This window comes from Equus caballus, chromosome 10 (assembly GCF_041296265.1).
Source record: "Equus caballus isolate H_3958 breed thoroughbred chromosome 10, TB-T2T, whole genome shotgun sequence".
Classification (NCBI taxonomy): domain Eukaryota; kingdom Metazoa; phylum Chordata; class Mammalia; order Perissodactyla; family Equidae; genus Equus; species Equus caballus.
Window position 1 is genome coordinate 10,100,183 of NC_091693.1, and position 9,623 is coordinate 10,109,805.

Below are 9,623 nucleotides of genomic sequence, written 5' to 3' on the forward strand. Positions count from 1 at the left end.
TCCCACCATCGCTCACGCTGTTGGACGTTTCAGGACACACGAGAGGTGGCTTTTGGGGGCGGGTGCCATGTTGGTCACCCAGGCCTCGGCCTGTCTGGGAAACAGCCTCTTGGAGGTTGAGGCCCCACCCTGGGCGCTTTACCAGTGGGGACATGGAGAGAGGGGACGTTTGAGACCTAATGGCTTCGCAGGGCCTCTGTCGTGTCCCTGGATCCCTCGGCTTTAGGGAAAAAGGTTGCTTGTGGTATGGAAAGCGGGGATGAGGTGCCTCTTAAATTTTAGATTCCAGGCCCAGAGGGACCAAATCAGACTCCTGGGAGCAGGGCTAGAAAATACACACTTTTGGGGCCGGCCTGGCGGTGCAGCGGTTAAATTCCCGCGTTCCGTTTCTCGGCGGCCTGGGGTTTGCCAGTTCAGATCCCAGGTGTGGACATGGCACCGCTTGGCAAAAGCCATGCCGTGGTATGGGTCCCACATATAAAAAATATAGAGGAAGATGGGCACGGATGTTAGCTCAGGGCCAGTCTTCCTCAGCAAAAAGAGGAGGATGGGCAGCAGATGTTAGCTCAGGTCTAATCTTCCTCAAAAAAAAAGAAAAGAAAATACACATTTTTAATCGGCTCCCTGGGTGACTCTGATGAGCCCTAAAGTTTGGGACCCATTGAGTACAGGGTGTGGGTGAGAAGGAAGGATGTTCCGGGTGGAAAGAACTCATGAACAAAATCCCTGAGACAGGGGAGCACAGGTCACGGAGGCCGGGACCAGAAATCCAGGGCCTCGAATGCCGACCAAGAGCTGGGACTTCTCCCCCACCCCTGAGGGCATGGGAGCCATGGCGGGTTTAAGTAGGGGAGTGACTGCTTGGGGCTTTCATAAGACCCCTCTGGCAGCCACCGCGCACGCGCGTGCGTGCGTGCATGTGTGTGTGTGTCCAGGGCAGAAGAGGATGGCTGAGACCTCCATTCTGCGGACTCTTTGCTGCCCTTCGTTTGGGTCTCTGGCTCCGGCCGCTCCCTGCCCTGGGTTCTGACCCGGGGACATCTCTGACTCTAACCACCAGGCACTCCTGCTCCAACTCTGCTCTTCCTCCTCCTCCTCCTCCGAGGCCGGGTGCGCAGGCAGCCAGACCTGGGTGTGTGTGTTCGTGCTTGTGGTGGCCGGGGTGTGTCTCCGGTTTGGGGCTGCGGCCTTCAGGTGCATGAGTAGGTTTGCCCCTCACACGGGTCCTCCCCGCCCCCCAGGGCCCTGGCTGGTTCCCAGCTTCCCCAGGCCGGCTCACTTCCCCTCTCGCGCCTCCGTACCCCGATCTGTGAGAGGAGGTGCCATGACCAGTTCCCACCTCCGGGGCCCGTTGTGGGGGACAGTGAGTTAAAGACAAATGTGCCATTACCCCCGTCTGCTCCTGTGTCAGCCAGTGTTTCTCCCTGGGGGGGATCTGAATCTGTGTCCCCATATATCTCATCTGAGTGTCTGTGTCTCCAACTCACCACCTGCCAGCTGTGCAACCTAGGATGACTGACTAAACCTCTCTGTGCCTCATCTGCTAAATGCGTGTAACAACAGTATCTATTTCCTAGGGCGGATGTGGAGACTGAATTAATAAGTCCACTAAAGAACTCGGAACAATGCCTGGCACACAGGCAGCCCTCGATGACAGGAGCATCCTCATTGGGTGTGAGCTCAATTGGGATGGTCCAGGGCGCATGTCTCTCGGCACCTTGCAGGAATCTGGGACAGCAGACGTCCGTGGAAGCGTGCGGGTGAACTGGGGCAGTGTGGGGCCAGGCCTGTGAGGGCGGCCTCTCCTTGCCCATCTGTGTGGTGGGGGCATCCGCAGCGCCGCGCCCAGGCTGGAGGTGCGGATGAGACGGCGCCTCGCTCCCCTGCCTTTGCTGTTATCTTTCCTTCACCTATAAAATGCCAGGAACAGTAGCACCTGCCTCCTTCTCATCCTCAGAGGATGCGATGAACTTGGAAGCACTTAGAACAGCACCTGGCAAGCACCTAGGGGTTCTGGTCATCCGGGTGGGACTCTGCGCCCGGCTTACCCGGGCCGCGTGTGGGCCGCAACGTGGGCAGGCCGTGGCCGTGGGCATCTGGCCCTGCAGGTTCCTCCGCGCCCCAGCCTCCTGCCCCCGTCCCTCCCTGCAACCTGCCTGTGACCTCTGAGGGAGGAGGCCTCGCCGCCCGCCCGGCCCGGAGAAGGGTGCGGGCGCCCTCAAAACCCACGTGGGCTGCTGCTTCCCTCTGCGGCTGCCTCCGTGTCCCCCTGGGGTCCCCCATCTCTGTGACTCCCCATCTCTGGCTCCGGGTCTCCCTCTGCCCTCCATCCCACACCTTGGTTTCCAGAACAGGAAATGTCAGGGTCCCAAGGGTGTGTCCCCAGTGGGGGCAGAGGAGGAAGTAACAGAGGCAGGGCCCCTCCCACCCCCACCCCTCTGCTGAAGATGGGGTCCTCCTTAATCAGCCTCTTAACCCTGCCGCCCTGATCCTGACGGGGGAATGGGCCTCATTAGAGAGCAGGGAGCACTGGCTGGAGTCCATCTGTCACTCTGGGTCCCGGGGCCCGTTGGTGGGTGCCTTGGTCCTCGGCTGGCCCTGGGGACCCTGGAACAGGAGGCTTGGGAAACTAAGGAGGGGTTGGGACCCGGACTCCTGGGTCTGAGGGAGGAGGGGCTGGGGGCTGGGCTCCTGGGTCTGAGGGAGGAGGGGCTGGACTCCTGGGTCTGAGGGAGGAGGGGCTGGACTCCTGGGTCTGAGGGAGGAGGGGCTGGGGGCTGGGCTCCTGGGTCTGAGGGAGGAGGGGCTGGACTCCTGGGTCTGAGGGAGGAGGGGCTGGACTCCTGGGTCTGAGGGAGGAGGGGCTGGACTCCTGGGTCTGAGGGAGGAGGGGCTGGGGGCTGGGCTCCTGGGTCTGAGGGAGGAGGGGCTGGACTCCTGGGTCTGAGGGAGGAGGGGCTGGACTCCTGGGTCTGAGGGAGGAGGGGCTGGGGGCTGGGCTCCTGGGTCTGAGGGAGGAGGGGCTGGGGGCTGGACTCCTGGGTCTGAGGGAGGAGGGCTGGGGTCTGGGCTCCTGGGTCTGAGGGAGGAGGGGCTGGGGGCTGGGCTCCTGGGTCTGAGGGAGGAGGGGCTGGGGGCTGGACCCCTGGGTCTGAGGGAGGAGGCGCTGGGAGCCCAGGTCCTTCCCCCAACACACCCCTCTCTCAAACGCCCGCTGGAGCGCCCCGCCCCTCCCAGCCCCAGTTAACCCTGGGCCCCGCGGAGCAGTCGGGGACAGTCGCCCGGACCCGAGGATGGAAGCGGTGCGGGACGAACACGCGCTCGGGGGCGGGATGGAGGCCGACGAGCCCGCGAGCCCCCGGGAGCCCCCGTCGCCGCCCCCACCCCCGTCGCCGCCGTCGCCCGCGGTCCCCGAGCCCCCCGAGGTCCCCGTGCCCGAGCCCCCGACCGAGGCGTCCGCGCGGCAGCTGCTGCTGGAGGCGTGGGGACCGCCGGGCGCGGGCCTGGAGCTGCCCCCGCGCCTCACCTGGAAGCTGCTCTTCCTGCGGCGGCCGCTCTACCGCAACCTGCTGCGCTCGCCCAACCCCGAAGGTGCGGCCGGGCCGGAGCGCGGGAGCCGCCCGGTCCCTGTCTTCTTCCCCGCGTGGCCCACTCAGACCGTCCGTCTCTTTTTCTTTCCGTCTATTTCCTTGTTCTCTCTACCTTCTCTTTCTCTCCATCCCTCTCTGTCTCTTTCTCTGTGCCTCTGTCTCTTTGCGTCTCTGTTTGTCCCCTCCCCCGCGCATCTCCGTCTCTCTCTCTGTCTCTCTCCCTCCCTGTGTCTCTGTCTCACCCTGTATCCCCCTCTCTCCCTGCCTCCCTCTGCCTATATTCTGTGTCTCTTTCCCTCGGTGCCTCTCTGTCTCTCTGCCTGGGTCTCACCCCACGCCCTCGTCCTCCCCCTCCCCCTCCGCAGCCCTCCCTCTCCCCGAGGACATTCTCAGGGCTCTCCCGGGCCCTGACTCACTGTCCCTGCCCGGCTGGTCTGGCCTGGCTGGCGCGGCCCAGATTCCCGCCCTTCCTCGGGAGCCGGGCGGGCAGGGAGGGGGAGGACGTGGAGGGGGCGGCTTCCCCCGCCTGGGGCCCCACAAACCTGCTCGTTCCAGGCATCAACATTTATGAACCAGCACCCTCTACTGGTCCCACCCAGCAGCCCCTGGAGACTCTGGGTGAGCTCTTGGTGGCTGTCCCCGAGGGAGAGGGTGGTCCTGGAGAATGGGCAGGTTCCAACACTTTGCCCCTCCACCCACCAGGCAATTTCCGCGGGTGGACCATTAGGACTGAGATGCTCCAGCAGGATCTCAGGTGAGTGGCTGGGCCCGCGTGGCCTGCCTTTGATTCTCCCTTCCAGCCTTCCTCGCTGTGGGACCCGGAGCAACTGTCTTGGCCTCTCTGGGCCTCAGTCTCCAAGAGAGAATGCTCGTACCACACAGCATAGGGTCTGGCTAGATCTGGCTTGCGCGTAGTAGGTGTTCAATAAATAGCAGCCAACATTGTTCCTGTTCTCAATTTCTTTCCCTGGGAGGGGGACATCACCCAGGCCGCCATCTGTGCTCCATGACACCTGGCCCTGCTTCTGCACGGTGGGCGAGAGGGCGTAACTCAGGGGCCCAGAGTCACACGCACCTGGGTTGGGATCCCGGCTCTGCCACGTCTTTGCTGCTCGACCTCGGGCAAGTCACTTCCCTTCTTGAGCCTCAGTTTCCCCCCTCTGCAAGACGGGGTTGAGCAAGCATCGCTCTCAGGGGAGCTCGTGGACCTGAGACTGGAAGGGGCTGAGCGATGCTCAGCGCCCATCGGGTGCTACGTTCGGGGTTTCCTGCTCTCTGGGGCCCAGCCAACCTGGGAGACACCCAACAGTCCCTGCAGGTCCCAGACCCCGCCTCCCCCGTGTCCTCTCTCCCAGCTGGACGGTGAAGCAACAGTGTGTGGACCTCCTGGCCCAGGGCCTGTGGGAGGAACTGCTGGATGACGAGCAGCCAGACATCACGGTCATGGACTGGTACGTGCCTCAGCCCTGCCAGCCTGCCTGCCCGGCCAGGTCACACACGGGGCTCCCCGAAGCGCAGGCCTCGCCCCATCCTCCCCTGCGGTCTCAGCTCCTCACCAGGCCTTCCCGCAACCTCTCCGCCCCCTTCTCTCGGAGGCTTCCAGTGTTTGAAATCTGCCAGGCCCCAGGCTGTTCCTTCTTCCTTGGCTGCCTACCTGTTCTCCAGACAATTCCTGCGTCCGTCAGGAGTCAGTTACACAGGGCTCCACTGGGAAGCCCTCCATGACAGCCCCCAGCTGGGTCACATGCGTGATGCTCCAGTGCCCTGGACTTCCCCCATCCTGGCCCTGACCGTTCCCGATTGTCACTGCCTGGTGACAGGTCTGCCCCACCCTGGACTATGAATCCCATGGCGGCAGACGTGGGGCTGTCTCGGTCACTACTGCGTGCCAGCACCACTCAGCCCAGGTGCACAGAGTGGATGCCAGTGTGTTGACTGGGGTCAGGAGTTGGGGCCGGGATGTTCGGGCTGCCGTGGCAGCTGAAGGCCTGGACCTCCCCATGTCCCCCCACACCCCCCATCCCCCCAGGTTCGAGGACAGCCGGCTGGACGTGTGTGTCTATGAGCTGCATGTCTGGCTGCTGGCAGCTGACCGCCGCACAGTCATCGCACAGCACCATGTGGCCCCCCGGACCTCTGGGAGAGGCCCCCCTGGCCGCTGGGTCCAGGTGAGACTCTCTGCCCCGGCCCCCAGCCCCAGACATGGGGGTCTCCCAAGACCTCACGGGGAGGAGGGAGGAGAGCAGGGTTCATAGTCACGAGTGAGGACTTCTTCCTTCCCGGGTGCTGCCCCAGGTGTCCCACGTATTCCGCCAGTATGGCCCCGGCGTGCGCTTTGTCCACTTTCTGCACAAGACCAAGAACCGGATCGAGCCTGGGGGGTTGCGGCGGACCAGGGTGACTGACTCCTCTGTGTCTGTGCAGCTCAAGGAGTGACTGGCTGACTCCAGGCCTTCTGACCCCTTGTCTCATCTACCCACCCCTTGACACTTCCCTAACCCTTAGCTCCTCCCTGACCCTTAGCACCTCCCTGACACCTTGGCATTTCTGTCCTTAGCACCTCCCTGACCCTTAGCACCTCCCTGACCCGTAGCACTGCCCTGACCCTTAGCACCCCCTTGTTCCTTATCACTTCTGTCCTTTTAGCATTTCTCTGACCCCATAGCACCTCCCTTAGAAGTCCCTAACCCTTAGCACCTCCCTGACCTTTAGCACCTCCTTGACCCTTTAGCTCCATCATGTTCTCTTAGCACCTCCCTGTTCCCTTAGCACCTTCATGATCCCTCAACTTCTCTCCATCACTTACCACCTCCTAAGCCCCTTCCTCTTGCCCAGCCCTTGGCTTCTCGTTTGCCACCCTCCCGTGTCCTCGAATGTCTAACTCTGGCATTTCCCATGCACTCTCTGAGCAGCTCAAAGCCAGGGGCCACTTCTTGATCAGTGCTTGACAGATAGTAAGGACTCAATAAATTTTTGTTGGTTGAATGAATACATACCTGCGCCCGAGGATGCTGAGCCGTTCCCTAGTATCTGCCCCCTGGAACCTCACGCAGCTCGTATCCCACTCACACATCCTCTCATCCGTGGTTCTCCAGCACTCACAACCCCCCAACCTTCTGCACCTCCCTTGACCTCTGACCTCTTCACATATCCCCAATTTATGGCCTCTTAGGATCTGCACTCGCCTCTTTGCTCATATCTAACTGCCAGAATCGCCCCCAATTCCCTGCCTCCCCGCACCCCCAAGTTGTCCACCCCTGCCCCCAGAGCTGACCCCACACCTCCTCCCCCAAGACCTCTCATTTCTCTTCTCTTCTTCCCCAAGAACCCCCAAACCCAAGTACCCATCAAGGGCCCTCATCCATGGGCGGAGACGGGGACAGAATGCAAATTCGAATTTGCAGAAATATGCAAATTGGAACTAAAGTGTCCTCCTGTGTTGGAGGGAGGGCGAATGAAAGATGCTAACAACTCCTGAGACCTCAGCTCTGGCCAGACCCCACACAGGCCCAGTCCCAGAAGACCTCCCGCTTCCTGAGGGAGTCCTGAGGTCCCTGGAGGCCAGGACAGCAGGGGGCATTCAGGGAAGGGCCACCTACCAAAACGTCTGGGGCGCGTTCCAGTGTTCAGCCATCAGCCACACGCATGTCCTGTGGGTGTGCGTCTGTGCACCCCTAAATCCATGTCAGAGTCTATGGGTGTGTCCCCATCCCCAGCATTGTCCCAGGTAGGGGCTGACGCAGGCCTGACCACCTGCTCTCTCCCCCATGCTGTCTGGTTCTGAGTGGGCTTGGCACCCAAGCACAAGCAGATGGCAGACAGGGACACTTCACAAGGGCTGCAGGGCAGGGCAGGCAGCATGCGGCGGGCAGGAAGCTCTCTCCTCCTGGGTCTCGGGGCCTGCAGCGGACCCCGGGATAGGGCAGACGGAGGGGCTCCGCGGGCCGGGGTGGGGGGTGGGTGGAGATGAGGCCCCTCCAAGGCGTCAGGAGCACCTGCAACAGAATCAAAACTGATCAGCAGAGGTTGCCGGGCCTCAGAGATCCAGGGTGTGGAGGGTTCTAGAAGCCTGAGATGGGATGGGGGTGGGAGTTGGGCTCCATGTTCAGGAGCCGGGCGTCCCGGCCCAGGAGTTTGGGGCTGGGGACACTTGGAGCCCTTGAGGAAGAGAGGCTGTGGGGGAGTGTTTTTTGGGGGATGTTACAACTAGATCTGGGGTCTCGGGGTCTGTGAGCTGGATCTGCAAGAGCAGGGCGGGCTCAGGGGCCTCCAAAATGGGGTCTGGGGGCTCCAGAACCTTAACCGGCTCTGGGCCTGGTTTCCGGGGCTGAGGCTGATTAGAGGGTCTAGGTGGGTGGGGAGCATGAGAGCGAACAGGATGTTCCTGGAATTGGGTCTGGGGTCTCGAGGTCCGGCTTGGATTCAGAGTCGGGAAGACCCAGAGAGGAGTCTGGGAGCACTGAGATCTGCCGATGGGGGAGGGGGGACGGGGGGTGGGGGGGGCCCGGGACTGACTTTGGTTCTGGGGCCTCCAAGGTGAGGGGGTTCATGGCTCCCCATCCCCAAGCTAGTTCATGAGTCCTCCTTGGGAAGGGCAGCTGTGGGGGGTAGGTGGGTGGGGGATTCACGGGTGTCACAGGGCTGCTCCCAGAACCGAGGCTGCGAGGTTGCGTCAGCTGAGTGTGGGAACCCCAGACTCGGGTCTGAGCGATCCAAGGAGCAAGGGCTTGGGGGAGGGGGCGCGGGCCAGGAGAAGGGGGGACCTCCAGGCTGCTTCCAGGGACTCCCAATTTGGAGCAGGGCCTCAGGGGTGTGGACAAGCCCCAAGGCCTGGGGGCTGGGTCCTGAGCGGCGCCCTAGGGGGCGGGCACCCGCAGCAGAGCCCGGAGGTGAACTTGCGCGTCCTGCCGGCCTCGCGGCTCGGGGACCACGCGGGGACCTCGTGTGCGTGCGCGGGGCCACCACGAGCCAGGCGGCCGCGGCCGCCCAGCCCGAGGGCGGGAAGGCAGGTGGGCGCCGGCGGCGGTGCTCACAGCAGAGTCGCTCTGGTCCACGCGCGCGGCTCCTTTGCGCTCCTGAGGTCGGCGGGTACCGGGCAGGCACCTTGGACACCGGCAGCACCCCCCCCCGCCCTCCCGCGCGCTCCTGTGCGCCTGACCCGTGGGGACCGCGAAGCTGCGACATAAGGACTCGGGAGGGAAGGGGAGGACGTCCCTTCCCCGGGAGCAGGGAGACCTTCCTAACCCCGGTGGGAAACCCACCACCGATGGATACAAGATGGACATATTTGTATAAAATAGCTTCAGCTTTTGTGTGGCAGGCATTATAAAGAAAGTCAACTACAGGACTCGAGGACCCGTGGCTTGCCATGCAGAGGATAGCATAGGGTTAACGGGTACAGGTGGGAAGAACTCTTAAAAATTGGCAAGGAGTGGAACCCCACTTCCAGATAAGGAGAGGCTAGGGAAGGGGACAAGGGAGGGGGCTGGGCCTCCAGGCTGGGGGGTCCCCATGCCTGGGTGCAGGACCTTGGGGAAGGAGAAGCTGGAGATAAGGAGAGAGAGGGGCTCTGGAGGGGAAGGGAGAGGAGGAGAGGAGATGAGGAGGGGGCTCCCCTCTCCTGTGCCCCCTGAGGAGTGGGAGGTCTTCCTAACCAAGGATGGAAACCCAGAACCTGGGAAATATGAGAGAAACATATTTGCATAACACTTAAAAAGTGTTGCAAGGCAATATGCAAAAGGCTTGAGGAAAAATTTGGAACACTTAGAAGGGCATAGAGTTAATAGCTATAATACGTAAAGAGTGCTTGCAAATTGACAAGAAGATATCAAACAACCCCCACCCAAGAAGGACAAGCCTAGGAGGGGGAGGGGGAGGGAAGAAGAGACTGCCCCCTCCCACTCTCTAGGAGCCTGGAGACTTTCTTAACCAAGGCTGGAAATTTTGAATCTATAAGATAAACAGAGGACCTGTTGAACCGTATAAAACTTAAACCTTTTGTGTAGGAACAAACACAAACAACAACCTAATCTG

The 9,623-nt window shown here is 62.0% G+C and overlaps 1 protein-coding gene across 2 annotated transcripts; it reads left to right on the forward strand.

Annotated features, from left to right (window-relative positions):
• The first annotated feature begins 3,255 nt into the window (after nt 1-3,255).
• On the forward strand, nt 3,256-6,579 carry NCCRP1 (NCCRP1, F-box associated domain containing). Of its 2 annotated transcripts, XR_011421826.1 has the most exons (7): nt 3,258-3,591; nt 4,146-4,208; nt 4,293-4,344; nt 4,946-5,041; nt 5,620-5,758; nt 5,886-6,116; nt 6,151-6,259. XR_011421826.1 is itself a non-coding variant. In XM_023649701.2 (6 exons), exons 1-6 carry the CDS (start codon nt 3,294-3,296, stop codon nt 6,024-6,026), a joined length of 789 nt encoding a protein of 262 aa, XP_023505469.2. In that variant the 5' UTR covers nt 3,256-3,293; the 3' UTR covers nt 6,027-6,579. The 2 variants fall into 2 exon arrangements, 1 of the variants encoding a protein (XP_023505469.2); XM_023649701.2 differs by having other exon boundaries at nt 3,256-3,591; nt 5,886-6,579.
• The last annotated feature ends 3,044 nt before the right edge of the window (nt 6,580-9,623 follow it).

Bases quoted from the DNA above. Each gene is read 5' to 3' on its own strand.
- NCCRP1 (XM_023649701.2), top strand. From the start codon at position 3,294: ATGGAAGCGGTGCGGGACGAACACGCGCTCGGGGGCGGGATGGAGGCC. The intron at 4,209-4,292 runs GTGAGCTCTTGG...TCCACCCACCAG, and splicing joins GCAGCCCCTGGAGACTCTGG to GCAATTTCCGCGGGTGGACC. The intron at 5,042-5,619 runs GTACGTGCCTCA...CCATCCCCCCAG, and splicing joins GACATCACGGTCATGGACTG to GTTCGAGGACAGCCGGCTGG.